Here is a 24,267-nt window from a genome sequence, read left to right as displayed (position 1 = left end):
AAATAATATCATAACTGTGTTGTTAGACGTAAGTGGTGGATTCAAGGCTCGTTTGTGAAACATAAAACGCGTAAGTTTTTTTACCTGGCAAAGTGGGTCGTCCTTGGTCGCCACTCGGTGAAGCTTGTGGAGAACTTCCCATCGGCCGGGAAACGTTCGGAACGCTTATTTCTGGATGCGTTGCTCTCCAATAAGCCTAGAATTAAACGAATGGTCAACCAAAAATTATAAATATTAATTAGGTTTGTTGTAAATGATTATGAAAAAATTCAATGTTCTATTCGATAAGTTTGATTCGGTAGGTTTCTATACAATTTACAGACTGTATTTGTTATGGATAGTTCTCTCTAATTTTCATATCGTTTTCTGTCCTCTGCCTGTTTTATAGATTTATGTTATATAGTTAGTTTTTCTACCTATGAGAAAATAAGAAAAAGGGTTACCAACGCAAACCCGTACATTACAATTGCAAAAATGGAACGAATTTAGTAAATGAAATACTGAACAGATGGAAAGAATACTTAGAAGAGATTCTAAATAACCACAACAGAATATGAAAAAGAAGAAAAAATGAAGGAAAATACCAATTAAGATATACAGAGGAAAGACCGCCAAATGAAAAAGAAATAAAAGAAATCCTAGAGAAACTAAAGAAAAGTCAGAGCCCAGAAAATGATGATGTAACAGCTGAGATGTTGAAATATGGAGGACTAGTACTAGTTAAGCATTTGGAAAAGTTGCTGAAAGAAATATGGGATCAAGAACCGATACCAAAAGAATGGAGAGAAGCCACACTGTGTCCAATTTACAAAAAGGCCATAATTTATGTCACAATTACAGTGGAATCGCGCTACCAAACAAGATAAAAAGAAAGTATGGGAAGAATACTTAAAGAAAAGTTTCCACGACCTTAGAATATTACAAGAATTCACCATTGCAGAAATTTCAGGTCCCGAAATCCTACCAGAAGAAATAACGGCAGCGGTCAGACAAATGAAGGATGGCAAGGCACCGAGACTTGATGAAATTCCTGCAGAACTGCTGAAGCTATCAGATGCAGAACAAATAAAAATAATAACTGAAATATACAAGGCAGGAAAAATACCAGTAGAGTGGCTCAAATCGGAGGTCGTATCATTGCCCAAAAAATCAGCCTAATGAGCCATCTGCTAAAGCTGTTTTTAAAAGTCATCCACAAAAGAATTTATCGGAAATGCGAGGAACAAATTACGCCCAATCAGTTTGGTTTTGTGAACGCCGTTGGTACGAGGGAAGCTTTATTTAGGGTGCAGGTATTGTTTCAGAAACATAGAGATATCAGCTGTGATGTTTTTGCATGCTTGATTGACTACAAAAAGAAGAGACTTAAAAATAATAGCTAACCTATATTGGAATCAATCAGCGGTGCTTCGAATAGATGGAGAATATACAGATCAGGTCAAAATCTTAAGGGGAGTGAGACAGGTGTGTACCGCATAACCTGCAGTATGCAGATGATACAATATCATCATGTTTTCCAATACCATAGAAGGGCTGCAAAACTTGAACATAAACAAAATAACGGAAACAAGTAGAACATATGAACTGGATATAAACACCAGCAAAACCAAGCTAACGGTCATCAGCAAGGGAAACATAACTGGAGCAAATCTGTATGTGAACCAAATGAGAATTGAACCTGACTCACAATACAACTACTTGAAAACTATAATCAACGAGTCGTGGGACAATACCCAAGAGATTAAATGTCGTATCGGCAAGGCAAAAAGTGTATTCTTGAGTATAAGCTCTATGTTGAAAAGCCATGACCTCATCCTAGAAACAAAAATAAGGCTCCTTACATGTTACGTGTACTCAGTGCTTCTGTACAAAGTAGAAACGTGGACATTGAAGGCGGAAACTCTATCAAAACTTCAGACTTTTGAGCTATGGTCATACAGAAGGATCCAGAAGATACCATGGACAGAAAAAGTCACCAATGAAGCAGTACTAAGGAGGATGAACACAACCGCTGATTTGGTGAACAACATATAATGAGAAATCAAGGCGGATATGAGCTACTCCCATACAGAAACACTTAGAAGAAGCGCTACTCGCTTTTCCTGCTGCATGAAATACAAGCAGAAAGCTACAGATATGTGAAATCTACAGTAGCCCTATTCATCGACTTTAAACTGACATTCCCCAATTCATTATGTCTCTATATATAAGAGTACAATAATCGCAAGACAATCATGCAGAGTGACTCATTTCTATAAAAAAGACAGTGATTCTAAAGAGTCTACTGAGTCCCAACTTTGCAACCCTATGTATCTAACAGCTGCATGACTACCTCGTGACTCATGATGACCGTATCCGTATACATCGTGGTGTGCTGAAAAAATCGTAATTTATTAGTTTGACAGTGTTAGTAATTGGCAGAATCAGCTTAAGACACGAGTTAATGTGTGTTACATTCAAGAGGGTTATTTTTTGGCAGATATAAATACAAATGATTTTTATTGTCGCATGTTTTACATTGAGATTTAAAAAGTAATTAACAGCTTGTGTTACTTGGTAAAAGGGAGTAACATACCTATATGATAAACTCTTCGGCCAAAAACATGAAATAGTTTAGAGATGAAGTGCAATGAAAGAGAAAGAAACTAGAAGAGAACGAGTAATACGAGATGGAATCAATATATTTCTCGATATAAGGGAAGCATTCGACAATACCTCCTACGAAGCAAACACTAGGCCGAATCGTCTAAAAGGAATATAGAAAACAGGCTCTAGATGGATAAACTGCTTGCTGAGCAGATGTGTGATATATGCTTTTTTACTGGGGAATGCAGTGTCAGCATAGGACTTTAAACAAGCTTTTGACAGAATAAAACGGAAAGAAATATACAAGGCATTACGTGATATGGGTATTTAGTGAAACATTTGTAAGAATGATAAGAGTAACACTCAAAAAAATAAAGAATAGGGTTAAAATGAATGAAAAGGAAACAGATAGGTTTGAAGTCAGTGAGGGGGTGTGACAAGGAACCCACTGTCATCGCTGTTGTTTAGTATCCTTCTTGAAATAGTCGTCAAAGAAGCCGGAATCAACAAGACAGGACTTGTAGGTATATCAACGATAGCACCAATGCGTAGCATTCGCTGATGATGTAGTACTGATAGCCAGAAGTAAACAAGAGTTGAAAGAAATACTAAAAAGACTAGAAGCGATAGCGGGATATATATGAATAGACAGGAATATACATAAACAAAGAAAAGACCAAGACAGAATGAGAATACATACAAGGACAAAACCTGACAAACTGCGAGAATAATAAAATAAGATATAAAATAAAACTATTTAATCTATCCTTAAAAAAATACCTGGTGAAAACATAACTTATACCTAATCATTTAGAACTAATAATATTTGCTAATAATATACCTAACTAATAATATACCTACTTGTTTACAATACGTACCTCTAAATATTCTGCTATGTGTTCGCAAGCGTCTTCCAATTGGTTCTCGTCTAAAATGACGTCAAACATTTCAGGCGGACATTGAGCTAACTTTTCTGAAGCGACCATTTGAACATTTAAATGCCTAGCTTGACTCTTCCCTCTTGATTTAATAAGCCTTTGCAAAACCTAAAATATTTCAACAAGCATTAGATATATTTTTTGCAGAGATGTATATCAAACGCAGTTCAAAATAAAAAAATATGGTTGACTGTTTCAGGTCCTCTGCTACAGAGTTTAAGTCTCTTAAGTACACAATATTTATAAAAATATTTTTCAATATTCTTTTTTAGTGTCAAACGCTGGACTAACACTCTATTTATTTGAATAATTTAATCAGAAGTATATTACTTTTTGTCATAAATTATTGAATTTTTTGAGTGTATACTTTGTGTCGATGATATAATGTTATACATTACCAGGTACACTTTTTATTACGATTTATTGAAATTTAAAACAAATAGAGACAACGAAGCAGTAAATTATTAGGTTGTATAAATTGACGATTGAATTGATTCTCGGAAATGTTTTATTAAAAAACATGAAAGCCACTGATATCGATTTGAATTATGGTGGAGGCACTCAATGGAAACGGTGTAAAAGAGTTAACAGGAAATTTTAATTAAACTAGGAAAATGATATAAACAATTCTTGTCGTGTATACCTTTGCGTGCAAAACAAATACATTTTACAATACTGTTTTTATTGTATTTTTATTTAGACATATTTTATTTCGCATAACATTGCCTGTTATTCTGTTCTTACAACTATTCTATTTTTCGCCATTTTATTATTGTGTCTATTCCAATCTTCTTTTCTATCTTATATTCTCTCGTTTGTGTAGCCTATTCTTCACATGTTTTACTTCTTCACAACTTATTCTATCTATATGTCCTTTATTCTAAAACAAAAAGACAGTTAACTGTCTTTTTCTTTTTATTTCGATATACTCTGTACGAGTACTAGAAACCAATTCGCTAAGAATTTTGCTTAGTTGAGGAGATATGTTGTGGAATGCAATTTTTAGATTCCCCATGTCTCTCATAACATCTTTATCAACGTCTGTTTTGCCTTGCAATTCTTAGAAGGCACAGATTAAAGCGAAATTCTGAATTTGGTTTCGAAAATTAGTTTACGATTTTATTATCAGATGTCGCTACATTGCGTCTATACGAAGCCATGTTAGAGTTGCTTCTTAAGACAGAAAAGATTTATTTCACGTTCAGAGCGATTGCGAAAGCCGTTCTGATGAGGCCTATTAGGCCGAAATACGTATAAGCGGATGCGCAAGCGCACTGTACGTGAAATCAAATCTTAACTGTCTTTTTCTTTTTAATTGTATTTATTTTGGTATGGAATGTACCATGTATTTGAAATGTTTTTATCAGGTTACTTGTATTGTTTTTTTATTTCAACCGGTTTCTGAGGAACACAAAAAAAAGGTGCTGTAAATTTGTTAATGTCGATAAGAGGTTAGTGTCATTTTTCAGTCGTTGTGTGAACTATTGCTGTTTGGTGGTAACATTTTGCTATTGTTTTAATCACAATGCACGTTTTAATCAACGTGAATCGAGAAATTTGACTAATGAAGAGTGTGCTCAAATAGTAGTTTTGCACGAAGAAGGTTGGAGTTACAGACTATAGAGACATTTAGGGGAACGGTTCGGCGTACACCATACATCGGTCTCACGAATGATGGAACGCTACAGAGAGACCGGTAGTCACTCTAGGTGTCCAGAACAAGGTCGACATCGTGTAACAACGTCCATTCAAGACAGTTTTTTACGACTTAGCACCCTAAGACAACGATTTGTAACAACAAAAAGCTACCAATCCCAACTTGAAGATGTTCATAATGTTCTAATCAACTGTGAAACTGTTCGCCAACGTCTCAAGGAAGGTAATTTGGTAAATCGTATACCTGCCAGAGGGCCAGCCTTGACCGTAGCACATCACAGAGCGCGTTTAGAATTTGCACGAAATCATATCCATTGGTTGGAGGTTGATTGGAACAGAGTTCTGTTTACAGATGCGAGCAGATTCTGTCTTTACAATTGTGATAGGCGTATTCGCGTGTACCGACGTCAGAACGAACGGTATGCACAGTGAAACATGCGAAGAACGACGTTATTCGGTGGAGGCTCGGTTATGGTCTGGGGTGGCGTTTCTTTAACGGGTCGTACAGACTTGGTGGTGTTGAATAACGGTACCATCAACGCTCACCGATATATCGTTGACGTTCTTCAAGACCACGTTGTGCCATTTGCTCCTTATGTTGGCGAAAATTTTGTTCTAATGCACGATAATGCACGACCGCACGTTGCAAATATAGTGCAAAATTATCTAGAGGAAGTTGGAATCGACGTTATGGAATGGCCAGCGAATAGTGCCGATCTCAATCCTATAGAGAATGTGTGGGACTTGCTTGGTAGACGTCTACGGAATTTTCCTAATTAACCAAACACTCTACAGGAACTGGAACAACGTCTTCTTCAAATTTGGAATGAACTGGATCAGAATACTTTAAGACCGTTTATTTTAAGTATCAATCGTCGATGCCAAGCTGTCATTCGTAGCAGGGGTGGAAATACGTCTTATTAAGCAAAAAAAAAATGGAACAATTTCTATTTTTAGAATTAGAGATTTTGTTGTTAATTGTTTTAAGATTGTGTTAAGTTTATGAATATTGAAGATGGTTAGCGACAACATCACTAAATATGTTTGTTTTACAAAGTAAAGTAATACGTAATAAAATGCTTTTCATTTCAGTTAATATTTTCCTGTTATATGGTAAGTTTTAAAGTGGTGCGTTTCTTGGAGCAGTGTATATAGTACAGTACACCCTTGATACTCCGAAGTTTTGCAATCAGACACGCTCGGTAGTCCGACGCACCTCCCGTCAAGGTCGACAAGTGTCTGCTTGTACTGAAACTTGTCGCGACATGAATCTCATTCTTATCAAATGCTTCACTTCGTGTGTTTTCCCTGAGCAGTTCGGTTCAGGGTTTTTAGATACAGTAATACGTAGTACCAATATTTATTTAATTCGTTTAAAAAGTTCAGTTCAATGGCGAGATGAGTGAATTTCCTGGTGTTGAAGAAGCTCTGCACATCTGGTTTAAGCAACAACGAAGCAGACAAGCTCTTATTTTAGGTGACATTTTAAAAAATAAAGCTCAGTTTTTTTTATCAGGAATTAACAAAGAAAACTGATTTTCGTGGTAGTCAAGGTTGGTTCAAAAACTTTAAAAAACGGTACAGAATACGATTTTTGCAGATGAGTGAAGAGAAGTTGATTGCAGATGAGTCTAAGATATCTGAATTTATTCAGAATTTGAGCAAAAAGATCATCGAATTAGACCTAACTCCTGAACAACTTTATAACGCTGATGAATCCGGTCTAAACTGGCGGCAACTTCCAATAAAGACATTTGTCATTTCAGACGAAAAAAAAAAGTTTTTGGTAGAAAACTTCAAAAAGAATGTCTCACTCTCATAGTATGCGCAACATGGTATGTTGTGGGTAAGGGTCCTTACCCAACATGCGTTCGTTTGTATATTAAATTACCTAATTATGTTAAAGAGTCAAATATTCATGTATTTAAGAGAACAGTTAAGGACTTACTTCTGGTAAACACTTTCTATTCGTTAGAGGAATACTTGCAGGAATCTTTTTAACAATTTGTATGTTTTTGTGTATAATTTATATGTTTTTGTGTTAACTGTTTTTATGTACTTATAGTTTTTACTGATTATATATTGTATTTGACGCATTTCAATACTTGTAAAAGTCAGATGAAATAAAGAATATTGATTGATTTATTAATCCCGTGCCAATCCAGAAGTGCATCAGCGGGATTTCGTTTTCTTAGTCGCGTCATTTCTTTAACTTTCCTGTGTAGATTAAAGTATTTTTTATGTTATCTGCTTTACCATCTTTCTGATCTCGTAGTTAGTATCCCTGTTATCTTTGTCCTTACATTGTCTCCATAGTTGTGAAAGTCTTTAGTATTTCTTTATACATTTTCATCGAATTTTTTAGTCGATCCCAGTTCTCGTCAATATCATTGGTGTCTATGTTTAGTTTGCTACACTTAATGTGCAATTCGTGTTGGAGGCATACTTTTACGTTGAGTTTTTTAAGCGTTCTTGTATCTATTGTAGGAATTGTTTGATGTCTTTTAATGTTTTTAAGTGTGAGTGTAATCCTGGCGTTAAGTGAGTTGTGTTTTGAGGCCACGAGGCAGCTGCTCTGGGATATTCTTTTACAACTTTAGCAGCATTACGATATCTTTCACTTATCATAAAGTAATCTACCTAATAGTTAACAAAATGAGTTTGTAATAAGCAAATTCTGCTCTCTTGGCAAAATTGTAATAGACGGTCCTCTTCCTCATTGCGATTTTACAGACCATAGTTTCCTACACACTTTCCACTTTGCTCCTTTCCAATTTTGGCATTAAGATCTCCTAGGTACATCGGGATTTCTATAGTTTCTGCCATTGTGCCTCTTCAATATTATAGTAAAATACTTTGTTATTACATACATACATACACTTTTATCAAATTCAGTTTGGCGTGAGATGTCACTAACTTTAAAATCATTACTCTTCCGAGACGGGGAAAAGCCTTCCAATGCTCTATTAGATTTATTATTAACTATAAATACCATCTTTTAACTCTTTGCATTAATTATTTTAACGTAGAAATACTTATTTCTAGGTGTTCACTGATGATGGTCCGATGAAGTCCGATGAAGTTTTTACTTCATTGTAAGTTTTTTTAAACTGGTAAACAGCCAACCACTAGGATTTTCCCCTTTAATTTTTATTACTACCATAGTATTAATGACAGCATATCATATATTATAAATGTTATCGTTTCAGTCGCCAAAGATACCTTAAAATGATAACCTGATATTTGTCAACGTTTGACAATATTTTTCTTTTGAAGAATATATTTATTGTTGATCACAAGAATATAACAATATGAAATTACTTCTGTTTTTGGTTTAATAAAAATATTTAACTACGTCTTTTTTTAATGTTAACTGGAAGCTCCTATATAAACATAGCCTAAAAAGTTTTGCATCACTGGTTTTAAAACTTTAAAATCTATTTTCCAAAAGCACCATTGTGAGATAACTTACCTTAGGACTACTAATTTTAAGATAGACAATACATGGAGCTAAAGAAGTTTTGGCAAGTTGCGAAGGATGGTTTATAGTATCACAATCCAGCACCACAAGTTGTAAGGTAGTCGCAAGCTCGAAGATGCGTTCGATTTCAGCTTGAACCTCCGACAAGCACGTCGATCTTGTTGTGGAACGTTCCATGATCGCACGCTTCGAAGGGTTGTTCAGGAGAGACCGTTTCGCCAAAGAAATGTCGGCCATTACCCTAGTTATTATTATTCTAAAACAAAATAATTAGTTTGCAACAAATTTTGACTGTCTATATAGCTATTTTGGGTAATTATCTTAAGTTATATTAATATGTGGTTGTTTATTTGCCTTACACCAATACAAGTATATTAATTACTTGAAAAAACCAAGATATCCAAGAATTAGTTTAGATTTATGAAAAGCAGATCACTAACAGATAAAATTTTTAAATAATACCGTTTTCATGAGAGAACTGTATGAAATAGTCACAGATGGTTTTGATATATTTTTACATTTTTATTATCTAAATACTTTAAATATTTCTCATAAACATTTTTACAATTTTTGCTTGTACACGTTTACAAGATTCCCCACGTTGGGCGCCCATTGTGTAACAAAGAAGAGTAGGCTCACTTATTTAATGACCTCTCTCACGTGTATAAAGAACAAATGCTACCAAAAACAAACTTTTAAGTTACAAAAAGAGAACAGACCAATATATAGCACAAAAAAGTAACAATTATTGTAACGACAGTCTAAGTAGGACTTTATCAGAGCTCAGTGGGTAGTCCTTATTCATTATCATTAGTCTCATATCAGATTACAGTAAAACTAAAGAAATATTTCATGGTAATTAATATATGCTGAGCAGATAGTGTTAAAAGACAAATATTGAAAGGGATTTAGAGCAAAGACTGGAACGGCTTGACTATCTTTGGCAAGCTAAAAACCAGCTGCTCTGATAGAACAATTCACTCCTTTGGTGTTTACAGTGTCCAAAAACCTCTTTAAGAAGAAAGTTTTAGAACTTGAATTTCTTGCAATATGGAGTTACCATGACAAATCAAATGGTCAAATGATTTTGAAAAATAATAGTTTTTAGTATCTAAGATCGGTATTACAGAGTAATGGGACAAAATATGGAGATGAATGCAGTAGAATTATAGCGAGGTGAATAAAATGGAATGAAGTGGGTGATATTTGTGTGATAGAAAGATTCTAATGAAATTTAATGGAAAATTTTATCAAACTGCCATAAGATCAGCTAGTATATACTCGTATGCTATTGGATGTTGGACTGAAAAAAAAAGAACAAAAAATGATTGTGGCGGGAATAAGAATATGTAGATAGAGGCATCATTTTTTTCCAAAATGAGAGAGCAGAGATGATCAAGATAAAACTTACGAAGAAATCTACTCTGCATAGCAATAAATGCAAATATAATAATTTTTATCTAAAACTTTGTTTTCAGAAACGTCATGTAAACTATCTTGGATGCCATAAAACTGTAACGAGTTTGTTTTCAAAACCTATTTCTCGCCTTTATCATCTGCAAAGCCACGAAATACACAGCAAAAAATTTCTGTGTACTAAGTAGGTAATACATATTCAAAGAATGGTTCTGAAATTATTTTCTTGTGGTATGGAAGGATATTTACTTTTAAAAAATCAAATTGGGAATCTTTGTCTCAGAAATTAATAACTAAAGTGGTAAACTTCATCTGGCACTCGAAAACCACGATGGATTCATGAAAATTGTGAGAATTGTTTTCAGAATAAATGGGTCATGAAGATGTTGAACCAACTATTTTCAATGAACAACTTCAAGCTTTCACTAAAAGAACTGATAGTTTTTCAAATGTCTCAGCAAAGCAAGTGGCCTTCCAACTCCTTAAAAACGACACAGCACCTGAAGCAAAATAATAAAGGATGATATCGGTCAGTTGAGCGTATGCTTCCAATAATAATGAGATTATATTAGCCACCCTGATCCTAATAAATAATAAAGCGCTCCATAAGCGCTAATTAATTAATCGCTTGATAACCTCCAAATCAAGAAGTTATCTGCATAAAAAAATGTTAGATTAGCTTCTTCGGATGATATACCCAAACCCTAATGACCAACCTAAGTTCGTGCTTGTGCTTAAACCTGGCAAAGATCCCAACAACTCTAAAGTTATTGGCCGCTTATGAGAGACACCAGGTATCTGAAGCAGTTTTTGTAGATTTTACCGCTCTTACCAAATAGTACACTATAGAAATTGTTTAAAAACTGTATGGTATCAAAATAAACAGTAAGCTCACTAGTGTTATCCGCATTTTCTTACACAACACAAGATTTTTATCACTTTCAATGAAAATAATAGCATATGAGAAACAGAAAAATTGTTTTGCTCAAGATAGTGTAATACCTTCTACACTATAGAATATCTACCAACTACCAATCTGTACCAGCAGTTATAAGCAGATAAAAGTAGAATCTTTTGCCGAAGTGAAGAAGTGGACACTAATTGAAGCTTTGAAAAGAATGACCACCAACTATTAACCAAACCCAAGTAAAATTTTAATAATAGAAGCACATCCAGAAAATCCAAGCTGGAGAGATGAGGACTGTTACCCCAACATCAATGTGACACAATAACTTGTCATAAATCAGGTTGTTATAATCTGTCCAATTTTCGTTACTTTATTCTAAAATAAGAAAATCTTATTTTATCCTGTACATAAGTAATACCTTTCAATTCTCATAAATATCTTCCCACAAAAATATATTATTCAGACTAATTTATTTTGATTTAAAGTATGGTCCACAATAAAAACCTTATTTAAAAATATTGCTCGGGTGCTATAATACTATTCCCGTTTTGAAACTGTTAATCCAGTCCACACACTTTTTGTTGGCAAATATAGTAAATATTATTTAGAAGTTTGGCCAAAAAATGTCCTGTTAGATGCAGTTCAGTTCCGTCTGCCCTAATAGTTCGGTCAAATTGTAGAACACCCACAAAGTCAACGGTGTTTTGTTATTTGAATGTTGTTCCTATAAATAGGCCAACTCTAGCTATCCTTTTCAATGCTAAAGAAGCCGCAATTTATGTACGGGTGTTCTAAGATTATTTCATCACAATCTAGATTACTAGCAATGGTACATTTCAATGTCTCTGTTGGAGAAACTCTACAAGAAGCTAATTTTTTTGCATGCAAATGACACGTATACCTAGACCGCCCTATCCAGATCAAGGTACGTAAGTACATTATGGTCAGTTATGGTCATGGCAACTTACCTTCCTTCAAATCTATGCTTTAAAAAATCAAATAAGGCTTTTTGCATCATATCAGTAACTTCGTATCCTTTTAAAGAAGGACCGACTAAAACTACGGGTCGCATGGAAGGAACAACGTCATAGGGAGCAGTCGCTTCTTGTTTCTTGAAGAACGGTTTCTTCTTTTCTTTCGCCGGGGGTGTAGTAAGCGATTTGCCCGTTCTGGCGTTACCCATTGAATCGGATTCATCTCCTGTAAACAACCGACATTTTAGAAGGTGTTCGACATGTTTTAAGCTAAAAAAGTGCAAAATTAATTAGATTTGCAGCATTTTCAACATATAAGATATCTTCTATTTTACCTTCTGCTATTTTTTTGATAACATAAACATTTTTGATAATACTAATACTGTGTAGAATGAACCATTCTCTCAAAAAGAACGCTTGAAACGACCGGCGATTTTGAATGTCAGTTTGTATGATAGCATTAACAGACCTTTTAGGCCCATTGCTGGATGGATAATTTCCAACGTTTTCTGTTCTTTCCAATCTGTAATTCCCATCTCTATATCATCTCCATCACTATATTTCTCCATTTTTTTATTGGTCTTCTTTTCTTTTTTTGCTCTCAGGTACTTTCCAACCAATATTCTTGACTTGTCTATTACCTTGCATTCTTTCTAGATGTCCCAGACATTCTAGTCTACGTTTTTCACAACTTTTGTTATTGTAGGGTTAGTAATTAAACATTGGAACATTAGTTCGTCTTCTCCATTCTCCCTCTTCTACTTTTTCACCAAACATTCTGCAAAGTAATTTTCTTTCCCATGCTTCTAATCTGTTCTGTATGGTTTTGTGCATAGTCCATGTCTCGACAGCGTTTAGTATTGTGGGTCTAATTATAGTTTTGTATACTCTTATTTTTGTATTACGAGATATATCTTTGGCCTTAATTAGTTTGTTCATGGACCCAACACATTTGTTGCCCTTGGTCAGTCTTAGGTTGATTTCAGTTTCTTCCTTACATGTCTGATCAATAAGGGTACCGAAGTACATATATATTCATCCACCTTCTCGAATTCTACAACTGAGTCATACTCCATCCCTAATTTGGAGGAGTTACTGCTGTTTATTTCTGTTTTGTTTAAGATTTCCATATACGTGGATTTATAAATATTATTTTCAGTTCCATTTTAGAGCTTTTCCGAATCAGTCTTTTTGTCATACTTGCCAATTCTTTTCCATTTCTTACAATGGTGGTGCTCTTTGTAAAAAGAGTGCCGAACCTATTTATCCCACTAACCCTTACAATTTTTCCTAGAACTATATTGAATACCAAGGTAGACAAGAGGTCTCCTTGGCGAACACCTTTTTTCAGTTCGAATTTTTTCGAGACTGTACTGTTGCATTTCATCGCATAAATGGTTTTTATAATTGTCATTTTTACCAATTTTACTATGTTTTCTGGCAGTTGAAATTATTTTAGCGTTTCTATTATTTGTTTCTGTTTATTGTATCGTAGGCGGCTTTGTAATCAAAGTCCTTGTGCTGAAATGTTTTATTCATAGCAATTGGTCAGGATTTGTTTTGGCATAAAAATTTGATGGATTGTTGATCATTTGCGAAATTCTCCCTGGTAATCTTCTAGATTCTTCTTCACATATATTTCTAATCGTTTTTTAATTAGTATGGCGAGCACTTTGTATATTATTCTAACAAGAATATTACTCTATAGTTTTCGCATTTAGTTCTATCTCCCTTTTTGTGTATAGGAAATAAAATGGACTTGTTCCATTCTTGGGGCATTTCTTCGGCATCCCACACTTCTACTATTAGTTCACAAGTTGGTTTCGTAAAGACTCTCCTCCATATTTTAAGTTATCTGCCACAATGCAGCTCTCCCCGGGGCTTTTTTGATTTTTCAAATCTTTTATTATTTCTTCAATTTCTTCTCTTGCAGGCTTTGGTATTCCTTCTACTACTATTTGGGACTTAGGAATATTATAATTTTCTTCTGTAGTCACTCCGCCATTTAGCGCTCTTTGAAATATTTGTTCCATCTTTCACAAATTTGTAATTTTCTTCAATACGCTTTTCTTTTCCGTGCCCTTAGGATTCTATTTACTTTTTTCGTTGTTCGGCATACCTTCGTAGGTCGTCTTGTTTTTGCGATCGCACATTTTTTAATCCCAAATCTGATCTTTTTTTAACTCTGTTCTATATTCGTCAAACGAACCAACTTCATTTGCGGCAAAACTCACAGGATTCATACGAAAAAAGCTGCACTCTACTGTCTACTCCTTTGAAAACCGTTTTGATTTTTGTCAATAGGACACTCTGTTCAAAAGATATCGAATTTTTACCCTGCAGTTGATACAAATTGTATTTCAAAAATTGATTTCGGGTGCGTAACTGATAGTTAAAATCGCTGGTTGCTTCAACCGTTATTTCTAAGAGAATGGTTTATTCTATACAAACAGCATTGAAGTACGAGTGGCAAAAACCTTTGCATATTTTTGTGGTCTAAAAAATTGACATTCTCAGAAAAATTTAGCTTGTTCGTATGATTTTTCGCAGTCAAATCTCTGACGATTAGACTAAAAAACAAAACAAGAAGAATATTATTTTTAAATATGCTATTTTATATTTTTATTAAAAATGCTGCAATCCTATGATCTAACCCAATTTTTACAACCACAAACTTGAGAAGACTATTCTATATAGATTATGGTATTCATCCATTTTAGATTATTAGATTTGTGTGGTTGTAAAAAATTAATATTAAGTAACGCTTTTCATCAAACAATTAATAAATTACAAATATATTTACAGCTTGATATAACTTTTGTTAATCTAATAATATTATTATAAAATTAAGCGATACTCAATATTTAAATCACTTTCACACATATAAAAACAGATATTTTTAGAGGAAATACTGATATTTTATCTATTTTCGTAGCTGCTATTAAAGCAATGTAATTATGATGACTTACTTTTAAATTTTAAGAAACTCTCTCTGGATAACGCTTCTAAAATATGTCATTGTTCTGACGTGAAAATACTGTATGAAAAACTGGAAAAATTTATCTCAAATAAAATCGGAGATGATCAGGTAAGATTTACGACACGAAGGTCCTGCATAGATCACTTATTTACACTCCAACAATTAATTAAGAAAATAATGGCAAAAAATAATAGACCTAGAAAGGTATGCCGTACAATGAAAAAAAAGTAAAGAGAATCCTAAGGGAGCGGAAACGAAAGTATATGCAGAATAAAATTAAGCGCATTGAAGAAAATTACAAGAAAAATGAAATAAAAATTTTTTATAAAGAAGTAAAATACATTAAAACTGGGTACCAGGGAAGAACGATGAATGTAAAAGATAAGCAAGGAAACCTGATAGTGGATGAAGACCAAATATGTGAAAGGTGTGAAAATTGTTATGTTCCTAGACCTCAAATAGTAATAGAAGAAATACCAAAGCCCACAAGAGAAGAAATTGAAGAAATAATAAAAGATGAAAAACCAAAAAAGTCCCGGAGAGAGCGGCATTGTGGCAGAGAACATAAAATATGGAGGAGAGGTCTTAATAAACAAACTTGGTGAACTAATACTAGAAGTATGGGATGCCGAAGAAATGCCTCAAGAATGGAATAAGTCGATTATAATTTCTATACACAAAAGGAAGATAGAACTGAATGCACAAACTATAGAGTCATATCCTGATTGGAAGTAATGTATAAAGTACTCGCCATACTAATTAAAAAACGATTAGAAATATATATAGAGAAGAATCTAGGAGAATACCAGGGAGGATTTCGGAAAGGAAGATCAACAACCGATCAAATTTTTATGCTAAAACAAATCCTGACCAATTGCTATGAATACAACATTTCAGCACAAGTACTTTTCATTGATTACAAAGCTGCCTACGATACAATAAACAGAAACAAGTTAATAGAAACACTAAAAGAATTCCAAGTGCCAGAAAAAATAATAAGATTGGTAAAAATGACAATTAGACAAACCATTTGTGCTGTGAGATGCAACGGTACAGTCTCAGAAGAATTCGAAGTGAAAAAAGGTGTTCGCCAAGGAGACCCGTTGTCTACATTGCTATTCAATATAGTTCTGGAAAAAATTGTAAGGATTAGTGGGATAAATAGGTCCGGTACTATTTCATACAAGGAGCACCAATGCTTAGCATACGCTGATGATGTGGTTCTCATTGCAAGAAATGAAAAAGAACTATCAAATATAACAAAAAGACTGATTCGGGAAAGCTCTAAAATGGGACTGAAAGTTAATATTAATAAATCGAAGTACATGGAGATCTCGAGCAAAAAAGGAATAAGCACCAGGGGATCCTTTAAATTGGAGGTGGAGAATGGATCAGTTGTAGAATTCGAGAAGGTGGATGAATATATGTACTTAGGTACTCTTATTGATCAGACATGTAAGGAAGAAACTGAAATCAACCTGAGACTGACCAAGAGCAACAGGTGTGCTGGAGCCATGAACAAAATAATTAAGGCCAAAGATATATCTCGTAATACAAAAATAAGAGTATACAAAACTATAATTAGACCCACAATGCTATACGCTGCCGAGACATGGACTATGAACAAAACCGTACAGAACACATTGGAAGCATGGGAAAGAAAGATACTTCGCAGAATATTTGGTGGAAAAGTAGTAGAGGGAGAATGGAGAAGACGAACTAATGCAGAAGTGTATCAGTTGTATGCTAACCCTACAATATCAAAAGAGGTGAAAAAACGTAGACTAGAATGGCTCGGCCATCTAGAAAGAATGCAAGGTAATCGACTAGTCAAGAATATTGCTTGGAGAGTACCTGAGGGCAAAAAAAAAGAGAGGAAGACCAAGAAAGAAATGGAGAGATGCAGTAATGGAAGATGTCAGAGAGATGGGAATCAGAGATTGGAAGCTGTTAGCTAAGAATAGAAAACGATGGAAATTATCCATCCAGCAATGGGTCTAAAAGGCCTGTTAACGCTGTACATACATACATATATATGGCATTCATCGATTAAAAAAAAGGCTTATGACACGATTCCCAAAAAACAACTATGGAGAACGATACCCAGTAACAATAGGCTAAGAGGGTAATAGGAAAGATTTCTTTTTGCTAGGATAAGCTGTTCAAGATATTTCTAGAACAAATATTCAAGCCATGGAAAAGGAGATGTGAAGCTGTGGGAATACCAGTCCGAGACGACTTTTTGTACAAATTAAGTTTTGCAGATGCTTAAAAAGCTATATAGTAAAACGACTGGATCGCAATAAAAATAAGGAGATAAAAAGAAAAATGGCAGTAGAATAAGACATACTAAGCTAGATTAAAGAAAGACGTGTAATTTGGTATGGGCACGTGAAAAGAGCAGATTATACAAGGTAAATATCCAAGATTTCAGATTGGAGCCCAATAGAAAAGCGGAAAAAAGACAGACCATAAAGATCCTGGAGGGATGAAGCGGTCGAGGACATGGAAAGTCGAGACTTTAGACGGAGAATTTTTTTTAGACAAAAATTAGCCTATGCTTCGCCGTTTCTTCGTTGGTATATTCGACTAATAAAATTGGTTACGGCGACTCATTTTAGGAATAATCAAAACAATCAAAAATATCTACCAAAACAACACAATTCAAGTAAAAGTAGACGAAGAACTAACTGACCCTATTGAAACTGGCCATGGAATAAGACAGGGAGATTCCCTGAGTGCTCTATTGTTCAACCTGATTATGGATTAAATAATATAAAAAGTAAAAACTAAAATAAAAAAGGATACCAAAGGGGGAAAACAAGGTAAAATAATCTGCTATACAGACGACGCCTTATACTCTTTCAAAGTGAAGATGATTTACAACGTATGCTGCACCAATTCAATATAAATTTAACACGTTAATTTCCCCAAAAAAGACAAAATGCATGGTTATAACTAACACCAAATTTACTAAGATGTACATTGGAGCTGGAGGGCAAGATACTAGAACAAAATGATGGAGTTTAAATATCTAAGCATCACATTATCTAGCTACGAAAAGTTTGAAACAGAAGTGGAAGATTAAGTTAAAGGAGCAAACAGAGCCGTAGGTTGCCTGAATGAAACAATACAAAAATTATATTAGAAACAGCAAAGATGAAAATACTTGGGGGTGTTTGGGAAAAATTGATGATAAAACACTATGAGGAAGAGCTAGAAGTACGGATATACGACGTATATGCAAGGTGGAGAACATAAAGAACTGGGTGAGAAATATAAGAGTTAAATGTAACGATCATATAAGCCGAATGACAACAAATAAAGTAATAAATACGGCAAGAGACGGTTCCCCAATAGGAAGACGATCAGTAGGAAGACTACGAAAATGATGGAACGACACCTTACTGGAGGCACATTGAAAAACAGACAGTCATGTCTACATAGAAAAAAAAATAGAAGACTCATTTATAAGTCTTTGATTTTGATTTACCTCCCTTCTTATGAATAGTGGTAGAGGTTAAAATAATAATTTCGGTCCATATTTAGTGAGTTCTATAGGTATGTTATCTAGGCTGGTTGATTTGTTATTCTTTATATCTTTTAAATGGTTTCGACTTCTTTCTCTTTTATTTATTCTGCTTAATCAATATCAGGCTTTGTAAAATGTTAAAGTTTAGTTATTTGAACGGTTTTCTGTCTGTGTTAATATTTTTTTGAAGAGTTCTTACAAACAAAAACTTAGAAAACCGAAGATTTCTATGTGTTCGAAACCACATTTAGATTAATAACTTAACTAATCAACTGTCTTTTCTATGTTCTTATCATGTTTGTGTTGTTATGGACTGGATGATGCCTCCTTTCCTGTCATTTATTATATTTTGTAACAACTTCCACGGATCGTTTTTCTCTTGATATATTTTTTTCCTACTATTGCTTAAATTTTTATATTGGATTTTTTCATTTATATTTTTTCAGTTCAAATATTTGTGGTATAATTTTTTTTATTAAATCGTGAGAAATCTCTTGATTTTTTTTCGTCCTAATACCTTTAACAGAGCGTCATGTATATATTATTAGGATATTAGACATTAATGGGACTACATCCAAGATGTAGTACGATGGAATAGAGAAATGATGAGAAAATAGTTAACATTGTAGAAGACGGAAAGTCAGCATGAAAGAGGCTGCTAGGAAGACCATCAAAGAGATGACAAGACAACTGATAATCGGAATCGTCGACAGGAACTCGTTAGTATGTCCAGATCAATTAGGGCAACAGTACTACAATACTGGATATTCAAATCTTTTATGAAATTTGTCATACAAGATTGAAAAAATTAAAATTTTTTTAATAATCTTCAATTGAAGTTTAAGAGTCGCATCTCCGTGAAGTTTAAATTGAAATTACTTAATTATTGAGTCAAATATCAATATTCTCATCTTAAAAATACTCGCAATCAATAATATTATGCAGCTAACGGCACAATATAACACAAACTGCACAAAGTAGATTTTTTAAATATCACAGTAAAACTTTTTGCAGTTGTTCAAATCAAAACTTCAACAAATTATTTCAGATTTCAGAATTATTTTGAAGGTGAGAGCCCCTGTAGTAACAAAGAAATTTTCTTTTGTTTTCTAAAAGTTTTAAGTGTTGTGAACTAATCTAAATGTAAAACACTAACATTGAGTCAGAAATAATATTTGATGACATTGAAATACTTGATGAAGTAATCGATGACGACTTAAACTAATTTATTCATTTTTTTTTGTATATTATCATTATTTAAATGAATTGTTTTTGTACATATATGAATAAAAATGATTAAAACAAATTTGTTTATCAGTTTATACTCACCACAACATTCAACCGCATTTTACCCCGTGATGCTGCGAGAAAAAGCAAAAAACGATGTTTTTCCGATGTAAAAAATTTACGTTGTAAATGAAAAGTTCTCTATATAAAAAAAATAAAATTAAAGTATATATCTTAAACAAACACGTTGCGAGGTAGGACGTTACGATTGCTTTAGTAGAAGCTAAGATATGATTTTTTGAAATTGCCAACTTTTGGCCTGGTACTGTCCTGAATCTATTTTCTTAAGACATCTTAATTCAATTACTATTTTCGTTGGGAATAAGCCACAATATAAGTTTAAAATAAGTTAATTTTTGACTTTTCGATTTCCAATTCGGAAATCGTTCTCAAAATAAAAACATGAATAAATTAAACAAATTTTGTTTTTTTGTTACTGGTTTTGTTACTGTTTTGGTGCAAAAACTCTTCTAATAAAAAGAAAGACAGTTAAGATTTAATTTCACGTATAGTGCATCTGTATATCCGCTTATACGTATTTCACCCTAAAAGGAATCATCGGAGCGACTATTTACAGAAGCTTCTTTTAATAATTTAATTTTATTTGACTCATTCATATTGACCATTTAGATATATAAATTCTAAAATAAACGACTTTAAAATGATATTGCTAATATTGCTGAGTTGCATTCCTGGGACGAATGTATTGTAAGAGAGTTCATTCTTATGATAGAGCAAAATTCTGAATAAAATTTGTTCTTGTAGGAGAAATATTTGTTAACATCTGTTTTAGTAAAAATTGTTGTTTAGTCCCCTTAGAACGGGATTCTACAATAGTTACAAGAAATAATACGAGGAAAATAACAACAATACCATACATAAAGGGATTATCGGAAAAACTTAAAATGATAGAAAATAAATTCAACATTTCAACGACATTCAAAACAACAAACACGTTGAGATCTATTTTATCTAAAACTAAATCTAACAATGAACAAGAAAGAACAAAGAATTCTATTTATAGAATACCTTGTGAATGCGATTAGTTTTATATAGGTGAAACTTCAAGATCATTAAATGTTAGAATAAGTGAATATCAATCTAGAGAAAAATAGAGAATTTAATAGATCTCAAATATGTTAACATGCATGGAAAAATGAAAATAGGGTTTCATTTTCCCATGCAATTAAGTACAGTCCTAAAAGAAACAGATGGTAAAAAGAGAAAAATCAAAGAAGCTGCTCTAATTATGATAAATGAGACCAATTGCGTACCAAATCCTCGGCAGAGTGCAGTAGAATCTGGTTACCCATATTAAAAAAAAATTGTTTTTGTTTTTAAATAACATTAAGTATAAAGTATGATGCTAGAAAACTGAAAGATCCCAATGTTCGACTGAAGGTGTGTGAAAACCTCAATACAAATGCAGAAATGCAGGATCTATAGAGGAAAGTCTGACCATCATACAAGAAACGGTGAGAGAAATAAAAAACAACACTTGAAGAAAGATACAGAGAAACGGAAATCGTGGATGGGCAATGAAATACTTGAACTTATGGATCAGAGAAAAGAATGACAAAGAAAATCTCCAAGAATATAAGAGAATACATACCATCGACAAAGAGAAACAAAAACAGAACAATGTCAACAAATATAGGAGTATCAGAGTCGATATGATAACTTCAATGTCCATCGAAAGGTGAAGGTAATAGCCGGAAAGTTACCATAACCATAAGAAGATAAAAAAAAGTATGAGAAGAATACTTGGAAAAACTTTTTCACGACCTTAGAACAATACAAGAACCCACCATTAAAGAAAATTGAGGTCCCTAAACCCTAGCAGAAAAAATAACGGCAGCCGTCAGACAAATTAGGATGGGAATGCAACGGGACTTGATGAAATTTCTGCAGAATTGCTGAAGCTATTGATGCAGAACAAATAAAAATAATAACTGAAATATTTAATGTAATATACAAGGCAGGAAAAATATCAGTAGAGCGGCTCAAATCGGAGTTCGTACCATTGTACAAAAAACCAGGAGCAAAAGTTATGCGAGGAATAAATTGCGCCCAATCAGTTTGGATTTGTGAACGCCGTTGGTACGAAGGAAGCTTTATTTTCATGCAGATATTGTGTCAGAAATGTAGAGATGTCAGCTGTGATGTTTTTGCATGCCTGATTGACTACAAGAAGGATTTCGATAGAGTCAGCATTGAACAAGTGATGACAGTGCTGAAGAGGACATTGATTGATGGAAGAAACCTTACAATAATAGTTAACCTGTATTGGAATCAATAAGCGGTGCTCCGAATATATAGAGAATATACAGATCAGGTCAAAATCTTAAGAGGAGTGAGACAGGGGTGCATAATTTTACCACTGATATTCAATCTGTACTTGGAGCACATTTTTAAAGAGGCTCTCAAAGATATTGATGAAGGCATCTTAATAAATGGAGTCAAGCTACATAACCTGCGGTATGCAGATGATACAATAGTGTTTTCAGTGTTTTCCAATATCATAGAAGGGCTGCAAAACTTAATGAACAAAATAATGGAAACAAGTAGAATATCATGATTATCAGCAAGGATGATCCACATAACTGGAGCAAATCTGTATCTGAATCAAATGAGAATTGAACGTGTCTCACAGTACAGCTACTTGGAAACTGTAATCAATGAGTCGTGTAATTCAATGGCCAAGAGATTAAATATGGCATCAGAAAGGCAAAAAGTGCATTCTTGACTATGAATTCTGTGTTCAAGAGCCATGACCGCACCCTAGAAACAATAATAAGGCTCCTTAAATGTTACGTGTCCTCAGTGCTTCTATATGGAGTAGAAACGTGGACATTGAAGGCGGAAACTCTATTAAAACTTCAGGCTTTTGAGCTACGGTTATACAGAAGGACCCTAAAGATGCCATGGATAGACAAAGTCACCGATGAAGAAGTACTAAGGAGGATGAACACAACCGCGGATTTGGTCAACCTCGTGAAGGGCTGTAAGCTGCAGTACTTGGGACATATAGTGAGGATTCAAGGCAGATATGAGCTATTTCAATGCATTTTGCAAGGTAAAATTGAAGGAAAAAGAGCCCCAGGACGAAGAAGAATATCCTGGCTTGCTAACTTGAGAGCATGGTATAGAAAGACCTGAATACAACTATTCCGTATAGCAACCAGCAAAGTCATTACAGCCAGAATGATCGCCAACGTTAGGAACGGACAGGCACCCTAAGAAGAAGAAGAGATTAACAAAATATAAAAATAAATACTTACCGTATCGGGATAGTATCATGAGGTTTTTTCTGGGTTTTCCTTATAATTTACTATGGAATCACTAGCGGGAGAATTTTACTGTCATCATTACATGTGGTTGAAACTGAAGACGAATCACATGCTATGATTTTTTCTAACAGTTATTCTTAAGTTAAAGTTTATTTCATGTAATCAAATGAACTATCTTACAAGTAAAGTCGTCCCAGGAACGCAACTCAACAATAGTGGCAATATCATTTTAAATTCGTCTACTTTAAAATTTATATGTCTGAATTGCCAATACGAATGACTCAGATAAAATTAAATTATTAGAAGAATTTTTCACCAGGTAACAAAAAACAAAATTTGTTGAATTTATTAATGTTTTGTATTTTGAGAATGATTTCCGTAGTGGAACTTGAAACGTCAAAAATAAACTTATTATAAACTTATGTTATGGCTTATTCCCAACGAAAATAGTAATTGCATTTTGACCTCATTTTTCCCTTAACTTAAATCCCTCATAACTCGAATGGAGTGCTTATTTCAAAAAAAAATGCTAAGAAACAAAAAGTGTTTATTTTTGATAAATTTATCTAGAAAAGTGTTTCCAATACTTTTTATTTTTTTATTTATTTATTTTGCAATAAATTGTTAATAACAAATTATCTGCCGTTCGTACAAAAAAACTATTTAGGGTTTTTGTTTAAACTGATATAAAGAATCGATTACAATTTGGATAGTCTTTTATTGAGGGGTTATTTGGTTTTTTTGCATCTTTTTGGGGTTCGGCGCTCGCTTAATATCGTATAAACAAACAATGTACCATGACAACAATGTTTGTATGAGTGTAGTTTATATTAAATTATTTATAACTAATTCACGTATAAAATATATTGCTGAAGTTTTGATTTGAATATTTGAACAGTACTGTACGATAAAGTACCGTTTTCTTTTTCCATTTCCTGTAATTTTTAGAAATAAATGTAGTGGTTTTATGCACTTTCAATTATTATGTACAATATTTTTCAAAGTAAGAATTGATTTAAATCTTATTTACAATGCAAGTTGTACTCTCTACAGAAACTGCAACAGGGATAGACTTTTTTTTTTATAAATACACCAAACTATATTATAACTATTTAAATTTATAAAATTGTGCAAAAAGAAAATATTTGATGACGAGATTCCTTGAATCGATTAATATTTAATATTAATTTTCAATAATTGTCAATATTCAATATCTGTTT

General features: G+C 33.5%; 1 protein-coding gene across 3 annotated transcripts in view; it reads right to left on the bottom strand.

Moving 5' to 3' along the window:
• Positions 1–24,267, bottom strand: part of Ca-beta (Calcium channel protein beta subunit) — a 577,851-nt gene that overhangs the window by 27,675 nt on the left and 525,909 nt on the right. For all 3 annotated transcript variants that reach the window (XM_072534152.1, XM_072534153.1, XM_072534154.1), the window contains 4 exons: positions 11,953–12,184; positions 8,653–8,917; positions 3,465–3,632; positions 85–196 (listed from right to left, as the gene is read on the bottom strand). In XM_072534152.1, coding sequence (XP_072390253.1) covers positions 85–196; positions 3,465–3,632; positions 8,653–8,917; positions 11,953–12,184 — 777 coding nt within the window. The remainder of the gene's footprint in view (positions 1–84; positions 197–3,464; positions 3,633–8,652; positions 8,918–11,952; positions 12,185–24,267) is intronic.

This window comes from Diabrotica undecimpunctata, chromosome 6 (genome assembly GCF_040954645.1).
Source record: "Diabrotica undecimpunctata isolate CICGRU chromosome 6, icDiaUnde3, whole genome shotgun sequence".
Taxonomy (NCBI): Eukaryota; Metazoa; Arthropoda; class Insecta; order Coleoptera; family Chrysomelidae; genus Diabrotica; species Diabrotica undecimpunctata.
Note: the sequence above shows the minus strand (reverse complement) of the source record. Positions and strands in the feature narration are given on the sequence as shown.